Genomic DNA, 24,526 nt, shown 5'->3' with positions numbered 1-24,526 from the left:
GTTCATTGGCTCGATGCGGAATAGGTTTGTACGTACAATGCCATAACAAACGAAAAATCACATTTTTTGGACTTCCATCAGTCTACCTCTGAGGTACAGAAATGTACTTCCGGGAGAATATTCCAAATCAATCACCACAAAGCCTAACGAACGAACGACAGACGAGTGTGACAAGACTACTATTAGTGCATCAGTACAATGTTCCAAATTCCAAATCGTCCACCGTTCAAAAGAATGGCTGTTCATTTTTTAAGAGATCGTTCTTCACCGTACTTTTTAAGGAGTCGGTCTATTAGACCCTTCCGTCTATAAACGACGCATCCCTACTTTGATCCATTCGAAGTCTCATGTTCAGAGCTGTTAATCAGCTTTTTTATTATACATTTCAAATATTCGTGAGAAAAATCAAATCCAGAGCGATTAAAAGAGCTATGCTCTGAGCTGTTCAGAGTATAGACATTGTATAAGCTCCTGTGATACAATTTTCATTGCCCCTTAAAATAGATTTTTGGAGAGAAAACCATTACGTACATGATCGTGAGGAAAATTACGTTGCATGTCATATTTATTCAACGTGACATCACATAAGAACTAAGTTTTCAAAAGGGAACCAAACATTGTTCAGTCGGTGAAAAAAAAAAAAAAAAAAAAAAAAAAAAAAAAAACGAAATAGGCTAACAGCAAATAGTTTTATCATATTTTCTGGGTACAGAATTGAGCACAAAGTCAACAAAATTATGTCTTGACAAGGACGAAGATTATGTCTCACAGTAAGAAATTTTCGTACAAAAACAAAAAGATATCGCCATTTTAATTTTGCCTATGCGCCCCTTTTGAACGATAACCTGAGTGTTCATAGTTTTTATTTCACTCAAACCTTATTATATCACCACCTCACATCGAAGTACTGGAACCGCAAACTAGTAAATTAAAGTTTGGAGATTTTGGGCATGTGCTCTTCTGAAAAAAAAAAAAAAAAACTTTTCGTTCAAAAGATTCAATCAGGATCGTTCCCTTTTTTCGAAATGTCTTGAAGCGAATTTTTCTAATAAGTAGATATGTTCCCTTTTGATAATTATTCGTCACATTTAAAATCGTAACACCATTTCGTAAGTATAAACTAGATTTTGGAGAATACGACATCGCATCATGTGACTCAAGGTTGTACAACGTATAACTTGCTCGAAAACATATTTTAGAAAAAGGGGATCTGCATTCTAAATCTTAATCCTATTTTCTTGGCTATTTCAAGTTGATTTCGGATTTGTAGTATTGCAGACAAGACCTCCATGATACTCACAAGCCTTGTAAAATGTATTTCAAAAAATGTGGCATTGAATGCAGGATCTTAAAGATATTTTCATGACCATATTAAGTAGGTTTTAAAGATTGTACAGTAATCTCCCGATTATCCGCGGAATAGGGTGGCACGATAACCGCGGACTAGTGAAAACCGCAGATAATCCAAATAATATGTAAAAGACGTTACTACTATATACAATCGCTAAAAAATATGAATAACACTCACAGTTACATTTAAATTATAGCTAAATACATTGCTACATTCCATCTACTAACGTGGAATGTAAAAAATATACATATGTAAAAGCTAAAAATGAACAATAACGCAATCAAAAGCTTAAAAGCATTTAATGACTGTTTAAAAAAAATAGTGAAAAGACCCGCGGATAATCCGACCGCCGATAACCGGTAGTTTTAACTATAAATATGGGTGAATGCCAGAAATTTTTTGACTTCAATAGAAGAAAAACACAATGCGTAAGCCGATTAATTTTTTTTAAAAGAGAAATTATAACTGAAGAAACACATTTTCATTGCTACTTAGGATATTTTCGCATTTGTAGCAAATCTGATATAAATTATGATTTATAAGATACATGCGTGAATTATCAGTAAGATACATAGTGCACTGTAAAAAAAAGCCGGAAACGTTTCTGAGTATATCGTGCAGCTGCGGTTCATGAAATTTTCAAAAACATTTCTGAGTATTTCGGAATTCTCTTTCTGTAATGTCCAGAAACGTGTCTGAGTATTTCGGAATCCTCTTTCTGTAATTTCCAGAAATGTTTCTGAGTATTTTGGAATACTCTTTCTGTAATTTTCAGAAACGTTTCTGAGTATTTTGGAATACTCTTTCTGTAATTTTCAGAAACGTTTCTGAGTATTTCGTAATCCTCTCTCCGTAATTTCCAGAAATGTTTCTGAGTATTCTGTGCAGCTGTGGTTCATGAAAGTTTCGAAAACGTTTCCGAGTATTTTGGAATTCTCCAAACAATTTTCAAAAACGTTTCCGAGAATTTCGGAATGCTTTTTCCGTGATTTTTTTCTAAAATATCATTCTTTACTGTACTATTGCATACCATATCAGTTTCAATTCTTTCATATATAAGAGCAATGAAACAAGCAATTTTAGAATCATTCGTGGATTTTTTTTTTCTTAATTTCTAATGACAAATAGCATGGTTAACAGCATAACATATGTGCAGTTATAAATTTTTGAAAATTTATGAAATAATATAGTAGTTTCATTCTTAATCACAAAATCGTCAGCGGAGGGGATGGGGGTACTTTTTCAAAAGAGGGATTGTTTGTTAAACAATCTTAAACTTCAGTTTTTCTCTCAATATTTTCAAGACAAAATTATCAACATATTGTATTTTTAATGCAGAACTTTAAAACATATCTTGTATCAAACTAGATAGCTTTTATTTTCGAATAAAAGTTGACAGAACTTAACTACCCTTCGCGTTCCGGAATTCGTTCACCTCAAGTCAATTTCTCTGGCGAACAAAGTGTACCGAAAAGTACCAACAGAGAAATTGGTGAGTTTAAATATGACACCAAGCCCTCCTGCTGGAACCATTCGGGTTGATTCTTCTGTTCTTGCCCAATTCCAGTTCATCACAAATATAAATACTTAATCAAAATAGGTTACTGATTTTATTTTTACAGTGTGCGCAAAATGCATTATATACAGTGAAACCTGTGTAAGTTGACCACTCGCGGTGCAGTACTTTGGCGGTCAACTTAGACAGGTGGTCAACTTATAAAGGGCGGTAATGTTTTTTTTTATTTTTTTTGTCATTTCTTGCACCATGTATTCATTTTTTGAGGAATTCACCCTTACTCTTTCAGCTCCACTTTCATCGTTTAACATTATTGAAAGTGAAACAATAATTAAAAATATTATTCAAATACTTTTGTTACTTTCCCCTTGTTTTTAACTATATTAGACACTAGTTTTAGAAATTCCATATATGCCAGCTAATTTTTTCTGGCTTTCTCCATTTTCAATTACTGTTAATATTTCATACTTTTTATTAATCTCAAGTTCCACTAACTTTCTTTTTGAAGCCTTTTTAAGTAAAACTTATCGCACAAAGAGCAATAAGCTCGACTCTCCCAGTTCATAAAGGCAAAATTAAAATGTCCTATCTCTTAATCCCTTGCACCAGAAACATGTAGCTTTACTCATTACTTATTAGCAGGCCCAGATCTGCGTACCCGCAGTGCGAGGGGCCCACGTCCTTGAAGGGGCTAACAGCCCTAAAAATTGATGAAAAAATAGAAAAAAAAAAAAAAAACTAGCACTAAGGCTTATCGCTTTTCAAATAGACACTGCTGGCCACTAGGGAGAGGTCCTACATATTTTGTTGCAGGGGGCCCAAAATGTACAGATCCGGCGTTGCTCTTTTTAGCAGAATTCCTGAAAAGCCACAACGTATTGCAACTGACACCTATTTTCATTGAACAGAGTACAAAAAGCTATCTAAAATAGAACAACAAATGAAAAACAAGTTTGGAGAATAAAGAGCAGCATAAACTTTATGCTGCTGTTTAGTTAGCAAAATGCTAGTATGTCCTCAAAGCATTAAAAACATTCTTTGAAAGCTATCAAAAAAATTATTATTATTATAATGAATAAATAAATAAATAATAAAATAAAATAATATGCTGAAGAAAGTTTAAAAAAATAAACCAAGTGGTCAACTTACAAAGGGTTTTTTACAATACTTCAGACCAAATTTGGCGTACATTAGTGGTCAAGATAGACAGGTGGTCAAGATAGACAGGTGGTCAAGATAGACAGGTGGTCGAGATAGAGAGGTGGTCAAGTTACAGAGGTTTTCCTTCATTATATTAGATAGGGCTAATTCCGTTCCTGACAATAGCGGTCAACATGGACAGGTGGTCAACTTACAAGGGTGGTCAACTTTACAGGTTTTACTGTATTTTATTTATTAAAACATTGAACTCCATTACATGATTATTCCATTTCATATATATGAGAATCCCCCCCCCCCACCATAAGAGTGATGGTGCACCCATAAAATGCTATGAAGGCACCCCCCTTAAAAAAAGCAACCCCTTTTAAATGTCAATGGCACAGTCTGCGTGGTGAACGCCCCTCGTCTTCTCCCCACATGAACATTGTATATTAATAACATAGTATTTAAAAAATGATCACTTTTAAAACAATGACATGAAATAATATTACTTCTTATTTCGGCATAAATGCAGCTGTTCCATTTTTGCCATTGACTCATTCCTCTTGACTGCCCTACATTAAACTAGAATATCCACGAAGGAAATGTTATTTACCGAACAACTATTGTCAAGGAATTTTTTATTGTCAACCACATTTAACAAAATGAATAAGCACGTGAATTAATTACATAACTATGTTGCTTACTAATAGATAACTGGGTCATTTTCTAATGGTATAAATATTTTTTAAATGAATGAATAAATTATAATAAAAAAAGATGAATAATACTGGCACATTTTTTGTGAAGCATATTACAATACTGGAAAACATTTGCATTACCATATTTTTAATGAATTAAACAATTGTTTTTTTTTCTTTTTGAACCAAAATGTATGTACATCCAAGTATTTCGAAATAACTTTTCTGTGATTGCTTCTCAAATATAAATCTTATTTCTTTTGCGTAATTAATCAGTTTCAGTTGGTTACAACAAATAATACACCGCGCACATAGGTATGTAAGATAACTTTAAATTAATTCGATAAACCAAAAAACAGTTACAATTGGAGCCTCATCAAATGCAAATCAACAAAAATATAAATGTATATAACAACATGTTTTAAAATATTCATTAATACTTACAAGTGAACATGAGCGGAAGAAAATCTAAGTACCTCCATTACAACTGAATAAGTAATCCAAAGGGTTTCGTTTCATTAAGTATAAACACGGGTGTTAAAACTATTCACGCTTGAACACACAATATATATCTAATTATAGTCGCACTGGAAAGCAAATGGTTGTTAACTAACTTAATAGCTGCGTACATCGTCTAAAAAATCAAGGGCAGTGCAAAATGCAAAGGCGTAAAATTAGTTTCGACACATTTTACTACTCTCTAGACATGAAATAACAAGCAATCCAATGCTAAAGAGTTGCTGACTGCAGCAACCATAGATAAGAAAAAAATAAGTTCTCGTTAATTCCGACTCATTGGCGCCCGTGTTGGAAGGATGAAATACGTTTCGACGCATTGCGTCATCACTTCCGCGTCTAGATTTCTTGAAATAACAAAAAGCTTTCTGAATAATAAGGAGTTCGCTATTGGATGAAGGATTCCTACTATTTCGGAAACGTTTCCGATATATCCAGAAACGTTTCCGAAATTTGTTACAGTGTGTGAATCAGTATAATAAAAACTAAGTCTTTGAAAGCCGGCGTCAATACCCGGACTCATAAGCCGTAATCCATCCATGATATTTCTGGATATTCAAAGAAGAAACACTTGTTCTTTCATTTCATTTGTGCTCTTAAGAAGCATGAGATGTGTCAAGCGGAAGCTGGAACATCCTGGATAGACCACTGCCTATAAACCTGGAGAACATTCACATAAAAGACGATTGTTTAAATTTCAGCTACTACATCTTAAAAAAGAAAATTTTTGGTATTGAAGGGCAATTAGGACAAGATTATCGTTTGAAAATATTAGAATATTAATTTTTCTTAAAAAAACGTTTTCTTATTTATAAAGATTTTATCTTTTCTCGATATGTTTATTAGTATTAAAAATTATACAATTTTCGCATTGAAATTTTGTTTTAATTAATTGTTATGCAGATATTGAAAATTTCTAGTTCTTTCGTAATTAATAATTTAAAATTAAAAGTACTTTGAAAAATAAATAGTTATGAAACTTTGTAAAATAAAAGATTACAACAATAGGCAACAAACATTTTTTTTAAAATTTGAAACTAAATGCATTTTATTGGTCATTTTTTGAAACACTTTGTTTGTAAGGTTTCACTGAACAAGAGTGATTTCAGCTTGAAATCACAGTTTAAATTCTTTGCAAAAGCGTCAATAAATAAATAAATTTATAAAATATTTAAAGTACCATGTTAATGAGAAACTTTGCGAAAAAAAATTGATCTATATTGCTCTTTGATACCATATATCTTATAGCCATGGTTAGATTTCTTAGTATTTTGAATTATGTACCAGATTTCAACTTACGTCAAGTATTTAATGTCATAATTAGAAAAATGTGTGTGAACCAACGTTTGAAGGCTTGCTGTTATCGATTGAAGCATTGAGAAGCAAAGGGATGTAAGTGGCAAAATTAAAAATTTGGAGATAGCTAGTACAAATAGCAGAGGAACCTCTCCTCTGTCTTGGGGCAAGATATAGAACTAGGTGCTGCTGCAAAGCATGATTTAGAGAAAAAACAATGAAAGCCTATCTAGGACGTTATTTTTAAACGTGTTTTACCCCAAACTTGAAAATGTCCACGTACATCCCTTTGCTTCTCACCCCCTCAACTAGAAAAAGCTCATGTTTATGTGTATCTCTAATATATATTTTTTTCATTAGGACAATTCATTTAATTGTTAAACCAGTGATCAGCAAAAACCGAAAAAGAAGCCAGTTTTTAATTTAAAATGCGTAAACAACATAGTTGTCGTCCCCTCATTTGAAAATGCAACTAAAAAAATCAAGATTTTTACATTTTTTTTTTCTTTTACCGAACACAGTTGTGAAAGACTACATTAGAAAAAGTTAAGTAATATTTTTTAGAAAAATGGAGTATTATAATGAGAAAGACAATATATATATATATATATATATATATATATATATATATATATATATATATATATAGATATAATGGTTTGTTAATACGTTTACATTAATGGAATTTCCCTACTTTTTTATTATTCTAAGTATACCTTGACGGTAACTTGTGCCCAAAAAGTCATTAAATAATTTACAAAAATGTGTTCTTTTCCGAAATCACGTTTTCGTTTTTCGTATTTTATAAAGTACACAGAAGCAGGAAACGTGAAGTCCAAAACTAAATCACAGGAAAAGTGTGGCTAATGTAAAAAAATAAAGTGTTAATAATAGATAATGAAATAAATGAAAAGAAAAATATTTTTATGAAGTATAATAACTTGCACCCAACAGCATCAAGCTCCGTTTGAGAATAGCAAATAACAACAAAATTGAATTCGTTTACCTTTAAATACGGAAAAAAACGAAATTATTTTTAATCATTTTCAAATAAAGCATACAAGTAACAAAATTTTGTAAACTGATATTTTTTTCTACACTGTAAAGATAGATTTAATAACATAAGAATTGTATTTTACTAAAATTTCAGTACGTGTATTTTGCAAGAAATTTCCAGCTGCCATAAGAATATTGTATAAGTCGCTTTCCCTGTGTGTAATTTATTTTAATGAAATTTGATTTGATTCTTTAGTTGTTAAATGTTGAACTATCATCAGATAATAGAATTTAGAATTTTGCCATTGTTATTTTTAGCAGCAATAATAATAAATGACGCTCTCAATCTGCACCCTTAAAAACTCCAGTTGGTTTAATACGAAATATACAGCTCTCTAAATGCTGATCAATTCAATTCAAAAATTATGGCGGAACGTTTAGTTCCATAATAACTTCCATTATATAATCTGAGCCGTTTTTTGTCCAGATTCTCCTCGCCAAAAGTGGCAGCCCTCCCAAATAGGCAATGATCAAAGATTGTGTGCCTTCCGATGCCACTCACGTGCATGAACGTCTCTCTTGCACTTCTCGAACTTCGCCCACCGACCAATCAGCATCAAGGCTGTCGTCAGCATCCGAGGGTAATAAAAAGATTGGGGGGCACTTGTCCTCTTTCTCTATTTCAACACCCCCTTCAGACTCCAGCCGCTAACACACGGCAAGGGACTCGCCTAGACGGTAAGTGACTTCTTAACTTTCTCATTAATTCCAGGATACGATACACGATTTTTTTTTCCTTAATAGCTTTTAATTAATTCAGAAACAATTTTCATTCAAAAAAAAAAATCTTTTTTACTAGAAAGAAGAAAAAAGATACAAAAGTATACATAAAAAACGAACAAACAAACTATGCTGTAAGTTAATTTATTATATTTGTTTTCAGTATAATAACGATTGAATTTTGTCTTATTAAATCTAGACAAAATTTTGTTTTAGAGAGAATTATCTTGACAATGAATGTGGGCTAAGTATTTTATGTGGTATGCATTTATATTCGTATTACTTTACTGTGACTTACAAATATCTTAATATATTATAGCATATTAATGTAAAATAGATATTGAATTTTTCATTATTATATCAAAATTTTACCGCAAGTCAGGCAGAAAATTACGCGATAGTAAAATGTGCAATAACTCTTTTTTTATTTATATTTTAAACTTATATACAGTAACCCAGGATTCAATTTTTTTTTAGTATTGGTAAATTTATAGCAAATGACTTGCTCCTCGTCGTTCTCAGTGGGCCACGGGTTTAATATATATATATATATATATATATATATATATATATATATATATATATATATATATATATATATTTGCGTTTGCAAAGCCTTGGCGTAGCATTGATTAGAGACAGATAAAAGTAACAGTTATACCTTACTAAGGAAAATGGATTAACGAAGTAAAGGCGGAAAAACCGAATGAAAAACACAGTGATTTAATAAGAATACCGTTTTTAGAGATTTCAAAATAATCAATTAAATTAACTCAAAAATAAATTTTAAAAAAGAAGGAAAAAATCGTTTAAAATGTTTTTTGTTCTATACAAAAATATTTCCTACACAAACAGCAGGAAAATGTCAGTTCATGGAAACAAATTCGGTATAAAGAAGTTCGTCTTACACATTTTCTTTTGCCTTACAGTTCGCTGAAATATTCTCTCGAGTAGATTTTATCATTAAAAATATCAAATTGTTATTTTTGAGGTCTTTTATTGCGTTAACTCTCAGAAATTTTGTGCTTTTCAAACAAATGTACCTAAGAAAGGAAAACAATAACCTTTTACTGCCAAATATTATCTTAAATTTAAGGTTTCAAGTTTATAAACAATAAAATACAACATAACCTACAAATGCTATTATTAACTATGTAAATGTTATGAAGAAACGTAATTAAAACTATTTTCTTACTGAAAAACCTAGCCAAAAATCTTCTTAGCATTAAAGTACTGCGATGAAACAATAATTATTTTATAAAATATCCCTTCATAGGAAACTGAATTGTTCACTAATTAGAAGATTAGAACTTCGGAGTTACATCTCCACTGTTTGAAAAAAAAAAAATTCCCAGCTATATGTGACTTGTATATTAAACGCTTTGTTTCTATACTTTTTACACATTTAGATTATATGTATGTATCTGGGCTGTGGAGAACACTATCTCATAATTTAAATATCGAGATCTAAGCATCATCTTACTCATCTTTTTACACAGTATTTAGAGGTATAAAGATCTTAGTCAAATTTCGTATTGTAAACAAGCTATACAACAGAATTATGTTACTTTACAACCAAACTGGTTTTAAGGCAGAAGGACTTAACGCATTGGAGAAGTTTTGTTTTTGTGACGCAGTGCTCATTACCTCCCAGGCACACACAAACATATATTTATTCGGAGGGATTCAAAAGGGCACGTCCAAACGGCACGTGTGAATGTGTCAGGTCATGAGGAGTGAGAATCCCAAAGGAACCGGGAGTCTGAGACGCAATGCTGACACTGCAATTGTATCCTGACATTTCTCAAAATATATATATAACAAGCGACGTGAAAATACCTTTATTTTACAAAAACTTGGATCGAAGTTCAAGATTTCGAAATCCGCGTTATTAGCCACGGTAGTTGCTTTACATCGTCGCCGTATGAAATCGTAAAACTGCAAGCCAATTTCATGGAATCATGAAATTGACCTGCTTAACGATCCATTCCATTATGTATATGGCCAGTAGAACAGGTGTCTCGAACCTTGAGGTATGCCCAGAAGTAAACATCCAAGGGGTTTAGACGGGTTTGGTCCAGGTTTCGCTCTTGCCTATGCCAGAGCATATTGCTCTCTAGCGGGTAACAATTGTGTTTTGCTCTCAGCTCCTATGTAATCTGAACTCTTAATGACGACGCCACCGATGCTGTTTGTACGTAACTTTTTGAACCACCCTCAAGGGGCTCCGCAATCTGCTCGTTTCACTCGCCCACCCCCGTTCACCTCCTGCGGTAGTTCAATGCCGCCTGCGGCGGGTGATAGTTGATGCTTTTATGGTTTTAGCCCTAGATTTCCTTTGGGAATTCTGTATGTCCGGTCCTTCAAGGTTTAGAAAAGTGAGACAGGGCAGAATGCTAAAAATAGGTTTTAGTTAATATAGACACTCTTTTTTTTCAATCTCGTAAGACTGCTTAAGTCCTCTGAATTCGTGCCTCGTTCCTCCAAGGTTAACGCTACCGGTGACAAAACCTAGAGCTTAGAAGTCCCGTCGAAAACATGTCTCTGTCTATATATCTATCTCTATCATATGATATATATCTCTATCTCTCTATCTATACACAAATACACACACATACACACAATATATATATATATATATATATATATATATATATATTGTGACAAACGTCATGGGATAGTGAGACGTTAATATACCGATGGAGATAGGGTTGCGTACAACATGCATGATTGGTATGATTAGGCAGTACATTGGTAGGGTTTTCATTTGTATTCAAGTATTTTACATTAAATACTCCTGACCTGATTATGTTACGACAAGATTAACAGACTATGAACGTGAAATGGTAGTACAAGGTTTCGAAAATCGCTAGAGAATTCAACATTCTGAGATCCTCAATGCCAAAAGTGCAAACTATACCCAATTTCAGCTTTAATCTTTCATCATAGACAACGCAGTGGCTGACCGTTTGCGTTTAACGACTGAGTTCTGCAATGTGTGTGTAGAATGGGCAGTATAATAGACGAGCCACACTGCGTGAAATAACCACAAAAATCAATGTGATGTAAGACAAACGATTTCGTTAGAACGGTGTGGCGATATTGGTTTTAATGGGCTATGATAGCAAAAGAGTGATTTTAGTGCCTTTACTAGCAGCACTTCACAGCATACCCTTCAGCTACTGTCCTCGGCTCTGGACCATATTGTTGGATATCAGACGACTGGAAAATTGTGGCTTTGTCAGTTGAATCACCATTACAATTGATAAGAGCTGATGGTAAAGTTCGAGTGTGCCGCAGGGCTCAAGAAACTATGAACCCAAGCTGTCAGCAAGGCCCTGTGCAAGCTAGAGTTGGCTCCATAATAGTGTGAACTGTTTTTATAGGGTATAGACAATGTTCTCTTCTCCAACTGCACCACCTTTGACTGGAAACGTTTAAGTTAGCTACTTTAAGACCACTTGCAGACATTCATAGTTTATTGCTCACGGCGGATTGAAAAATGTTAATATCAAATTTTAAAAAATAAGCAAAATATTTTTATAAAAGCTATGAAAAATTTAACAAAATCACCTCGATGTCGTTAAATACGTTACACTGTAGTAGGAACTTATACTTTACCACAGTCTTGATCAAATGTTCCGCAAAACTAAGAAGTAAATACTGAAAGGCATTTAAATTTTAACTTATCGGCTAAGTGTGCCCGGCATTCTTTCAAGTAGTGTGTCAAGCAGTAGTGCAGCGTGAGTTATTGTGCAAATTGATTTTTTTTTGGACTAAACTTTTAAAGGTATGTGTAATCGTTTTCTTATGTTCGTATGTTTAATTAAAAACAATTTCTCAGTGATATCTGGAAAGCGGAGATCTTAAGCTACTTATTGAAGCTTGCCTTTAGCCACGCACGCTTTTATGCTACATGTGATAGTGGTCATCTATTTTAGCTGTAGTTGGGTTAAGAATGGGCCCCCATTTAAAGAGTGCCCATACCTATACCACCTCTCTTTTTTAAACTAGAAAAATTATTACTCAAGCAATGCAACTTGCATCTTTCGGGATGGAAATTTCTCTGAAGACACTTGGGGAGAGGTGTAGGTGAATTGTGTCATGTGCCAAATGTGGGTACACTTCAATTGTGCAGGGGCTGAGAGAGCCAGCTATGTTTGCGATTTCTGTAACTATCCCCCCCCCCTCTGATAAATAAAGTCTCTACCATTTTGTATAGTCTGTTTTGAAACTACTTTTGGTGAGTTTTTTTTTGAAGAGTACCCATACTTACATTTTTTTCTGGTACTTTTTTAAAGCTTTTTGTAAATAGCCGGTTTGTAAACAAAATTATTGATATTTATCAGTGTTTCACCTTCTCGCATTTAGGATACCTGTTATAGTTATTAATGAAAGACAAAAAGGCAGAATTTTTGAATTGAAAGTAACTTTAAATCAGAAACAAAAGAGAGTGCCCATATTTACACATTTTGTTCTGTATATATCCAAACAATTTTTAAATTTTAATTTTCGTTCCCAATGTTAATATTAAATACAATCGATAGGCGTATCTGTATTCAAAAAGCAACGGGAGGAATTACATTTGCGGTCTTGAGGTTTTGTAAGTGATATCCATGCAATGAGCAGTTTGTTTATGCAAAGAGTGCGTTTCAGGTGGGCACCGTAATTTTTGAGCAATTTTTGTTTTTAAAAACTTTTTTAACCGTATGTGCCCCTTACATGAGGGATAGGTAAATGGCCAAAACAGTCAATTATTAATTTAGAAAATATGATGAACTGAAAGCCATTGTTGGGGGAAATATATCCCTGAAGCGTCGTAATGTGTTATTACGATGTGTGTGTAATACCGTCTGTAATTTCATGTGCAAAGTTTTTTCGAAATATAATGTGTTAAACGATTTGTGATTAGGATCTGCGTTGCCTTCACAGTGCTGCCAGGTTAGGTTTGCCCCAAATATAGTACATTAAAAATAGTGTTGAGAGTGATGCCCGAAGGTATTGTTATCCACAATAGAATATTTTGCAATAATTTAAGCACCCAAAGACATTGTTATCTACCGAAGAATATTCTAAATTAATTTATTTAGGTAATTATACTTTTAAAGTAGTTTTTGCGGTCCAATTTTTGATCGAACTCTGTGCAGATCTGGACCGAGTTCGCCAGTTGCCGACCGCTGGTCTAAAAGATCAAGTGTTCTCAAATATATCTTACAAACATATTTCAGAAATATGCATAAGTAGGCATTGTTATTTCTCACACTTTTAATATCTTTCCGCATCTTCTGTTTTATCATCAGAACAATGTAAGTATTGCTTATGCCTTTTAATCCAGAATCCAAAATAAATAAATAAACATAAATAGTAATAATCTTATCACTGAAAACTGACAATGACTCATAACCTCAAAAGCATGCCCAAAACGGGTAATCTGGAACTTGGCGACATAATGTACCATGTCAGCTCCGTATTGTCACCTGTATTAAAACTGAATTTTCGAGATTCATGAGGGAGATCAAGTCTCCCGAGTTATCAAGTATCCACACACTCCCTCACAATATTGCAAAAACAAGTCATTTGCTTCGTTTATATTTGACTTTCCGAGCTTCAGTTAACTTATTACCTTTCTTTTGTTAACTGTTAATTTCATGTGCATCTTTATTGAGTCTACTTTGAAACTAACATTTTTACATCAACCAGTAATCAATCTTTGAAAGTTTTACTGCAAGAGTAATAACGTTGTTTATGAAGTGAAATCTTACTCAACGAGCCTGGAACCAATCCATTCGCATTGGAGGACGGCTATACTAAAAGATTTTATTACAGAATTTTGAGTTTCACGCTATGGTAGAATACACATACGACTCAATGCTTGGTGTAATCTAATGTTTTCGGATTTGTCGGTATTGCTTTTCGGGGAGAAATAAGTATCGTTGTAAAAGTACACTTTTATACAAAAAAATAAACATTGTTTAAATTGACATCTAAAATTTCAACTTAACACATAAGCAGCAAAAAAGCAGTTTGTTTAAAAATCATAAATAATATAAGGTCTATGTATACTCATGCAGCAATTAGACGAAATTGTAAGAAATAGGTTAGATGGAATTTTTTTAGTAGTTAGATGGTAAAGTAAACAATATTTTGAAATTTTGTTTAGTCTTTCTTACGTACATGACTATCATTACTCATTTTAATATAACCTGCTTTTCATACACAATTCCAATACTAGTGCGTTAAAATCTATTTTACACATTTCATTCACTTAATGAACGTACAGGCCTCCCTCGTATAACACGGTACTCGTACAACATGGCTTCGATATTACGCGATACCAAATTTGCGATTTTTATAACACGGTTTTTATATTGCGCGGTACAAAACTTGAATTTAATACTACACGGTTTTGATACAACACGAATTTTAAAATATGGAATTTCATTTTTGTTCATACAGTTCTGAAAACTGTATGCTAATAACTCTAGTAAGTTATTATTTTTTTTTTATAAAACTAATAACAAGAATAATGTTTCCGGCTACAAAGTTTGGCTTCCCCGTATAACACTAAAAAATTTAACTTTTAAATATATTATTTTTCTCATCGGTGTTCTAAAAACAAAAAGATGAAAATAGTTTTGTTTTCAATGCATTTTAACAAAATAACATTAGAATTAAACATAAGCTAAATTTGGCAAACAAATAAAAAATATAGTCGAAACGAAATATAAAATAAAATAAATGGAATAATTCTATTTATTGAGCAATCGCGATTGCTAATTGTTTTCATTTGACCGTCTTAGATGTTTGGTTCCTTTTTCAACCCCATCGTCCTCTGCAGGCGCGACTCCTCCGGTCCTAAGCAATGTCTCCCGGAAACCCCTTTCTCATGGTCGGTGGCGTCCATGTCCTACACCCACGCACGCTCATACACATACACACTCACACACACGCGCCCTTACACACATACACTATACACATGTCAACGTGCATACACAGGTCTACGCACACACACGCGCCCTTACACACATACACTATACACATGTCAACGTGCATACACAGGTCTACGCACACACACAAGCTTACACATACACATACATAACTATACACACGTAACCGCTAAAGAGGAGGGGCAGGCTTAGAGGGACAGGAGCCGTTTCTAGAAACAATAATTCCAATGAGTAGGATCCTGTCGCAACTCGTGATTGCAAAAAACATATTTTAAATTCAAAATTTCAAAATTCAAATTAATTTTCTTTTTTATATTTTGTTTCGTTTTTGTTGCTCAGACGATTTTTATTGCTATAGAAAAGCTACGATTTTTTTTTCTGATGGCATGTGTTTTATTCTTAGTAAATGAAGTTGATAAAGTTTTTTCCTGTTGCTCCTAATATTTTTAATTTGAGGTATGTAACATAGTTAAGTTGTATCGTTTATAACAACTCTTATTTTGGATCAGTGGGCCGTTGTATGTTTTGGTTGCCAGTTTTAGTTTGTATGTTCTATTGAGCCGAAATGTATGTGTTTACAAAACTTATATCTTAAGACATGGTTTCGTTATAACATGATACACATTCCTTTTATTCACATTATTTTAAAGTCTCGCTTAACACTACTTCGATATAACACGAAACACGGTTTCGATACAACACGATACATATTGACCTGATTTATTTTCTGTACATGATTAATTAGTTTAAAAAATTAGTAAAAAACATATTAATAAAAAAGTCTCGTACAACACGGGTTTTGATATTACCCGGTACAAATCAACCGTGTTATGAGAGGGATACCTATACTTCTATTATACCTGTCTATTTATGTGTTTTAATCTCTTTGCTGCCTCATTTCAATGCACTTTGTAGATGTACTTTCAAATAGTCCTGTTAGTACTATGATTATTAACGTTGGTGAAATAAAAGGTAACGTTTTAATAAAGAAAAATATGATTTCAGTTTGATTGAGTTTTTTATTTAATAAAATATAGTTCTTAGAAAAAGTCTTACGATTCGACAAGAAAGGGTCCTGTAACATTTATTTATCAATAAAAGTCTCGCACGCTTCAGTTAATAACGTTTTAAAAAGTCACTCTTAATGAAAAAGTTTGATAGAAATTTTAATAAAAGTTCAGATGAATAAATTCGTTTTAAAATTTTTTGCAAATTTTATTTGCCTTAGATAAGACGTAAAATAGCTTGGATTCGAAATTTTGTAGTTACGTGATGGGATTACATACCAATTAAACCTGGTATGTAATCGAGTTATGAATAGCTTTTAAGCACACATAAAAATATTTGTCCTCAGTTAAACATATCCGCACCCTTGAGATAAAGAACTTATTCTCGGATTAGTTTTTATAAAATATAGGTCGCACCGGACGCGATATATATTTTTTTCTTTTATACAGTTGTTTTCTATCCCTAGAAATTACTTTATTGTTATACGAAACGGCTTCCTTTATCTCCGCTGTACAGATGCTTGAGGTGTTTACCATCAAAACCAACGCAGTTGGTTTCTTAAAATTTAATTATTGTTTTGCGATACGGCTTCTTTTACCTCCGGGGTACAGATACTTAAAGTGTTTATTATCTAATCCAGTTCAATCCACTTTTTTAAATTTACAGGAGGGATGGAAAAGCATTCACACATTGAGATGTTTTTTAAAATAACTGGTTTTTTGGCAGCAGTTTTGTACCTGATTGAGCCGGAGGTATTCCAAATCGCTTTGTAGAGTGGTAATATCTGTCAAAAAATATCTGACTACAAAAATGTAAAAAAAAAAGAAATTAAGAAAAAAAACACCTTGAAAGTTTATGAATTAAGCTACGGATGAGACAAAACGCCTGATTTCATGTTATGTGTTGAAATCGCATTTAAAAAGGGAAGTAGTGGTTATATCGGTTAAAGAAACCACATACATAGTTTATAATATAAGAAAAGCGTGGCTTACATTTTCTCTTGTGTAATTAAGTTTTTCAGTCATTCGAATACAACTGTAAGGAAAACTGTTTTACAGCTTTAAAGATACAACAATTCGTGATTTTTTTTTGAAACGACTAATGCGCATCAGTTCAAAATCTTTTAAAAAGAAACGTTTTATTGAAAATGTTTGCTAGAAATTTAAGCAAAGAAAAAAAATAGAGGGCTTTATACTTATATTTAAAATTATTTACCTTTAATTTTTATGCACAATATAAAATATCACGAGTTGGAAAATTGATTTCAATTAACGGTATGAACTGAAAAAAAAGAAAGAAAAAAAAAAACTGAAAAAAGTAGTAACTGAAAGAAAAAAAAAAAACCCTCACTTTCAGACACTATATTTTTCAAAATAATTTTGTTTGTGCATTTTTAGCACCCTTAGCTAAATCAAAAGTGTGCAGCAGCAGTCAGCGAGTAAAAGTTTAACAAATAATCGAATGGGCTGATTTCTTTTCACGAAGAAAATATTTTCCATCTCTCTATCAGTTAATTCACATCATTTTTTAACTTTGAAATTGCACTAAAAGAGTAAAAGTTAGATTGGTTTGTAAGTATGATTTAAAAATTTTTAAAAGCAAGACTTTAATTTCGTCTCCTATATGCTATAATACATTTTCAAGAAAAAACATTCTACCTTGAAAAGGGGAAGAAATAGTTTCTTATATATCCTAAAACGTTCTGGTGATTTCAAGTAATAATCGTTAAGAAAATCACGTTTAACGAAAGTGTTTAGAAGTTTTGAAGAATTTAAATGAAAAACTATTACAAAATGAACTAGAGAATGGATTCTTAGTTTCAATTTAGTTATTTTTTGTTTTCAATACTCACATGATTTCAAAGACACCATCATTATCAAAGACAGTAATGCCAGTTTCATTCCCAAAGATTCAGGAATTGCTATACGAAACAGTGTGCTCCGAAATTGATTCTAATTTTGGCTCTATTACAGTTTTTTTTTCTATTTCACACCAACATAGGTTTTCTCCAGTACAGAAACATTTTTATTAGCAAAGAATCCTGATGTTAATTTCTTTTTTAAAGCTTCGGGGACATGGGGTTTAAAGTAAAACTATTTTGACTTTTGATTCTTAGTTCACTATTGTTGTACATTCGAAATTGTCGCTATGATAAAGTAATTTAAAAACTTAGGAGCTTGTGCTTTAAATAGTTTCAATGCTGATACTCGCATTTTGAACTGTATGTTTGCTTTAAAAAGCAATTCTAAATTCGTGGAGCTTTTCGCATTGTGTGACATATGCAGTGCAAAATTTTTTGTCTAGAGTGCATTAACACCTGGTATTTCTTAATATCAAAAGCTCATTTTTAAATTTTTATTGTACTTGAAAACATTCTTAATTGGGTCATACCACGAAAAAGTCAACCGCTTGTCCCGCACTTGACGCCCGGTTCATATATTTCCTTAAAAAGTAAGAATTTTAAAGGGTGATGACGAAATGTTTTACTAAAGATATCACTTATAAGTTTGTAATTTGTTAAGGTGAAAATATTTGTTCAACAATATTTAAAATATTATTTTTAATGACATATATGAGGCGTCACGTGCGGACAAAATGACCGTTTTCCGTGGAATGACCCAATTATGAAGTACACCCAACTTCTTGAGAAATAGTTTCTTGTAGGTCTAAAAAATTCTTACTTTTCTTCTTTTCCCATTTCCTTTTTTTAACTGCTGTTGGTCGCACATCGACCAACTGTCTCGGTTAATCAACTGTCGGATCGACCGGCTGTCGATCGTCCGTTCACGAAAACAAAGACTTGGACTCGGGATGGATTCCATTTAAAAAAGGGGGCGATAATTTGAAGATAGGCTCTTACAGGTCGCAGTCGCCATGTCTTTTTTTTTTTTCGACGCTACTTTTAAGAACTGCTTAACACGTTACTTTGCTTTCTTTTACTTCTTGGTTTCCTTCCCTGTTTTGATAAAATCTGGGCAGACCTGACGCAAGCACAAATTAGCGGGAGGTTTCAGCTAACAGAAGCTCAGCTCAGAAAACAGAGAGTACTAATGCACTAGTTTTTGAGTGTATAGAGTAAATATTCTTCATAATTTTTGTAGTTAGTTTCCGTATGGTTCTCTTAGAAGCAATGGGGAGCCAAAATTTAATGATTTAGAGATAACTGGTACAAATGGAAAAATAAATTCTCGTCTGTTTTAGGACTTGCCTAGGATTTGAACTTTACACGCGTTTTACACTAAACTTTAAAACAAAAACACAGTTTGCTTCTCAATGCCTCATATAAGATCTCAGCGGTGTTCTTGACATCTTATTAAGTCGGAAAACACTACTTTATCATTTATTGCTTGATAGTTTTAAAACTAAGATTAACTTGAGATATCTTTTGTTCTCTGCATTGTATACTCTCTGTATGAGGCATTCAGAGCTAAAGTTGATCAAGTCCATTTCGATCCACTTTACAGCTGAATGCCTCATCTATTGGTAGCCTTCGTTTTATAACGAAAAACATCGTTGGCGGGGAACGAAAGGTTTATTAAGGTTTTCCAAGTATTCTCAAAGTTGAATGTTTAAATAAACATTTAGTCTTTAATTCTAAAGAATTATTTTATACCGCTAACAATATTAATTTCCCTCACTTAATGAAAAAAATTATTTGAGTTCATTTGTTGCATTTTTATGTTCAAATAATGATACTGTGTATGCGTATTCTATAAATGTAATATTTTCCATATTTGTTTTTCCAAGAATCTTTTTTAATAAGCTTCAACCTTGAATTGATATTTTCTATTAAAATTACTTCGAGTTAGCATCTTCCTTGCAAAAACAGACGCACTTTTTTGTACTCCGACTGCAACGTCTTTTCGTAATACTTTTAATTTTTACTTCCTTTTACAAAAAAGGAAGTATTGTATTTTTATCTGATTCGTAGAATTTTTACATAATTATGTGCGCTTGAGCCGTTCTTGCACGTCAAACAAATGAATTGTTTAAGCTTAAAGTAATGTTTCAATGCGTAATGAATTTGTAGTAGCACAAGTTATGTTAAAGAAAATTAACTGTCTTTTGCATTTATGGTATGTGTTTGTAATCATTGCTTAGCTCTAAATAAATAGCAGTGGCAAATCACCCACAACATAAAATGTTGCATAATTTCACTTCAATTGCTAATTTCATAATCAAAAAGTGTAATTCACAACACAGTTTAATCTTCTAAGCATATGAAAAATGAAAAACTTAGTTGTTTCCATTTATCCAAGAGTACAGTACTAATGCGGTAAATAAGAACACCTAACTTGCCCATGAAAGTATCGGGGATGGTGATATTCATAAATAAACGATTGCAGTAAACTTCTACATGATGAGGAAAACGAGTTGAAACCAGTTATTTCGCATTTGTCGTTATGGACAGAAAAATGTAAGATCACTAATTTAAAAAAAAAAAAAAAAAAAAAAAAAAAAAACACATTTTTTTAACAGTTTCATCTTCAAGCAATGATAATTCCTACCCAATTGTTTCGAACCTCATGGAACTCTCAGAATTTTTTCTACTACCTACTCTTCACTCATCAACATATGAATTTCAAAATTATCTCAATTGTGGTAATAGTGTTTTTTTCCATTTACCTCATGTCTCCTTTTACCCCTATTAACCCTTATCGTAAAATGATTCAATGGATAAATCACTTGCCACGTCAAATTCAAAAATCGACAAACGAATTGAAGGTTAGAAAAAACATTTTAATTAAGAACTGTTAGTTGAAACGTATATACAGTGCACATAATTTATATCGAAAATTGGGAACATAAGTCCCATCAAAAGGGGTGACTCTCGTCACATCAAATTTCAACATTCATCGAAAGGTGATTCAGTGGCGACTGAACTCTTGATTCGGGTTCATGCTAGGAAGCGTTGAATGGCTGTTGCCATTCCAAATCAAATAATTTTCCACACACTCCCCACCATGAACTCTCAAGAGTTCATCAATATCTCAATTTCAAATAATGTATTAATTACAAAATCGTAATTTCAAAATTTCAAATACACAAAATATTAAATCAATAAATCAAAATTATGCATGAATCAAAAACATTTTCAAATTAATTTCAAATATTAAATATAATTCTAAAAATGTTAGTGAACTATACTAAATATTATTAAGTAACAAATTTAAAGGTTAGTACAAAATATCAATATAAATAAATGTTCAATTTAAATTAATAGAGTTCAAATTTCAAAAGTTCAAAGTTCCAAGGTATACAAGTGTTGTATCGTTCTCCGCAAAAGTCCAGAAGCAGTTTTAACTTCGTATGAGCGTACGTTATTATCCCGTCCGAGAAACGCTCTTTCAATTTTTCCGAGTTTCCATAGCAGTTTGTTTTTGGAATCCTCTTCGATGAGCACTACATCTCCTATCTTAAGTGCCGGTTGTTTGTTTGGATTATTCAAAGAGTGAACAGTTCTCAGGTCAAGTAAATATTGCTGCTTCCATTTTATCCATAATTGCCGGAGAAGAAGAGATTGATATTTTTTCCGTTTCAAAAGTGAAGATCTTTTCGATTCATTTTCTACTATTTCAGCGAAATTGATAGGATATTCAGGCTCTCGTCCAAAATTTAGGAAGTGCATTGGTGTCAAAGGCAAAGGTTCACTATTATCATTATAGACGTAAGTTAGCGGTCGCAAGTTGAGGACGGTTTCTATTTCTGTAAGCAATGTAGTCATTTCTTCGAAATTTAATAAAGCTTTCCCTACAATTTTCCGCAGACAATCTTTTACGGATTTCACAAGTCGCTCGTAAAAACCTCCCCACCAAGCCGCCCTTTCAACTATATTTTTCCAAACTATTCTTTCTTTAGTCAGAAATTGCGAAAGTAATTTGTCAGAGATAATTTTTGATAAGTCTTCTATTTCTTTTTTCGCCCTTTTAAAGGTTTTCGCGTTATCCGAACATATTACCTTACAGTTTCCTCTTCTAGCTAAAAATCTTCGAAGTGCCAATAAGAAGGAATCTGTAGTCATATCGCTAACGAGTTCAAGGTGAATTGACCTAGTAACTGCACATGTAAACAAAACTATATAGGATTTTCGAACTTCTTTAAAAATTTTCACATAAATTGGTCCCGCAAAATCTAATCCGCAAACTGAGAATGGAGGTGAGGTGTTGCTTCTGTCAAGCGGCAACGGAGCAGTAATTTGATTAGCAGCCTTCGAAAGATATTTTTGGCAGATTAGACACTTTTTGATTACACTCTTGACTAATTGCCGTCCCTTTGGGATCCAGAAACGTTGCCGAATTCGAGCTAAAGTGCAAGCTGTTCCACCGTGCATCATTTTCTCATGTTCTCTTCTTGTGATTAAAAATGTCAGCCAGGACCGTTTTGGAAGAATAATAGGATGTTTTTCTTCTGTAGATAATTCAGCAAATTCTAATCTTCCTCCTAGTCTGATAATTTCATTTTCATCCATGAATGGCAAAAAGTTAAACAAATCAGAGTCTTTTTGAATCGGATCTCCATTCTTCAAGGATTCGTAATCTTCTTTAAAAAAGATCTTCTGTTCTAATCTTATCAGATGATTCTCAGCTTCTATTAATTCTTCAGCGGTCAATGTGTTTTCTATATTAGAAATCTTTCTAAATTTCATGATCGACTTCTTCACCCAAGCTGTAATCCTCACCAACTTCTCCATATTACTAAATTTAGTAATGTTGATTGCATTTTCCTTTTCTTCAACAAGACATTCACACTGAAAGATGTCCTTCGATTTCTTTCTGTATTCTAATTCTTCTGTATTTATTGCTTCCTCATTTTCTGACTTCGGCCAGTATTCTGGAGAATTCTTTAGCCACTGCGGTCCTGTCAGCCAGATTGGATCTTCTAGCAGTTTAGAAACTTTTGCTCCCCTCGACAAGGTATCTGAGGGGTTGACTTTTCCGGGGCAAAAAAACCAGTCTGAAGGTGCTGTGAATTTGCGAATTTCTTCAATCCGATTCTTGACAAAAGGTTTGAATTTTTCAGGATTTCCTTTTATCCAAAAAATTGTTATCTTCGAGTCAGACCAGAAATAGCACGGAATGTCACGTTTCAAGGATTTCAAAATATTAAAACTTAATTTTGCAGACAGTACTGCAGCCATGAGCTCCAGCCGAGGCAATGTAAGAGATTTTATCGGAGCAACTCTATTTTTAGAAGCTACAAAGACCGTTCGAACGTCTTCATTTCGAGATAAAACACGCATGTAGGCAACTGTTCCAAATGCTTTCATACTTGCGTCACAAAAGAAATGAAGTTCAAGAGTCTTGATATCAATATTTAGGTTTTCGGAAAAATAGTGGCGTGGGATTGAAATTTCCGTCAGTTGAGGAACTTCTTCGCACCAGCTTCTCCATAACGAACTTAGATCTTCGGGTAATCTGTCATCCCAATCAATACGTAACGCCCAAATCTGTTGCATCAAACATTTAATTATCACTGTAAAAGGACCTAAAATTCCGATAGGATCGAAGATGCGTCCTAAGACCTGGAGTACGTAGCGTTTAGTGTCAGTTCCTCTAGAAACAAATTTGACTAGATCTCCAACATCAAAATAAAGAATGTCCTTTAAGTTGTCCCATGCTATACCTAAGACTTTGTAAGTCATCTTTTCTTCTATGAGGGGTTCGGTATTATGACTCGAAATCACTCCATGTTTTTTCCATAACTCGCGTAGGGTCTTCGAATTAGTGCGCCACTTGTGTAGTGACAAACTAGCACCTTCGAAAATTGCTATGGACTCGAATGTATGAGATAAGGCTTCATCTACAGATGCATGACTACCGATGATGTCATCGACATAAATATTATCATTTAAAAATTTTGTAGTCACTGGATATTTTTCTGTATACTGTTTCAGATGATATTTCAAAGTTTCTGCCAATAAAAACGAACTGCTACTGATGCCGAATAGAACGCGAGTAAATTTAGAAACCTGGGGTGCAAAAGATTCGTCCGAGGGGTCATCGGTAAAGAAAAAACGAGTAACATCTCGATCTTCTTCGTTGAGCGAAATTTGCAAAAATGCTTGTTTCATGTCCGTTGTATAAGCAATGGGGTGAAAGCGAAATCTCAATAAAATGTCAAATATTTCAGAATATAAATTTGGACCTGTATGAAGACAGTCATTTAAAGATAGACAATTAGAATCATGAGAGGAGGCATCGAAAACTATACGCAATTTACTCGTCTCACGATCTTTCCTAATTATTTCTCTGTGGGGCAGGTAAAATTTAACTTC

At 33.0% G+C, this 24,526-nt stretch overlaps 1 protein-coding gene across 1 annotated transcript; it reads right to left on the bottom strand.

Moving 5' to 3' along the window:
* Positions 1–21,493: 21,493 nt before the first annotated feature.
* On the bottom strand, positions 21,494–24,322 carry LOC129231721 (uncharacterized). Its single transcript, XM_054866084.1, has one exon. It carries the CDS (start codon positions 24,320–24,322, stop codon positions 21,494–21,496), a length of 2,829 nt encoding a protein of 942 aa, XP_054722059.1.
* Positions 24,323–24,526: the final 204 nt, after the last annotated feature.

Source organism: Uloborus diversus, chromosome 10 (assembly GCF_026930045.1).
Source record: "Uloborus diversus isolate 005 chromosome 10, Udiv.v.3.1, whole genome shotgun sequence".
NCBI classification, from domain to species: domain Eukaryota; kingdom Metazoa; phylum Arthropoda; class Arachnida; order Araneae; family Uloboridae; genus Uloborus; species Uloborus diversus.
Note: the sequence above shows the minus strand (reverse complement) of the source record. Positions and strands in the feature narration are given on the sequence as shown.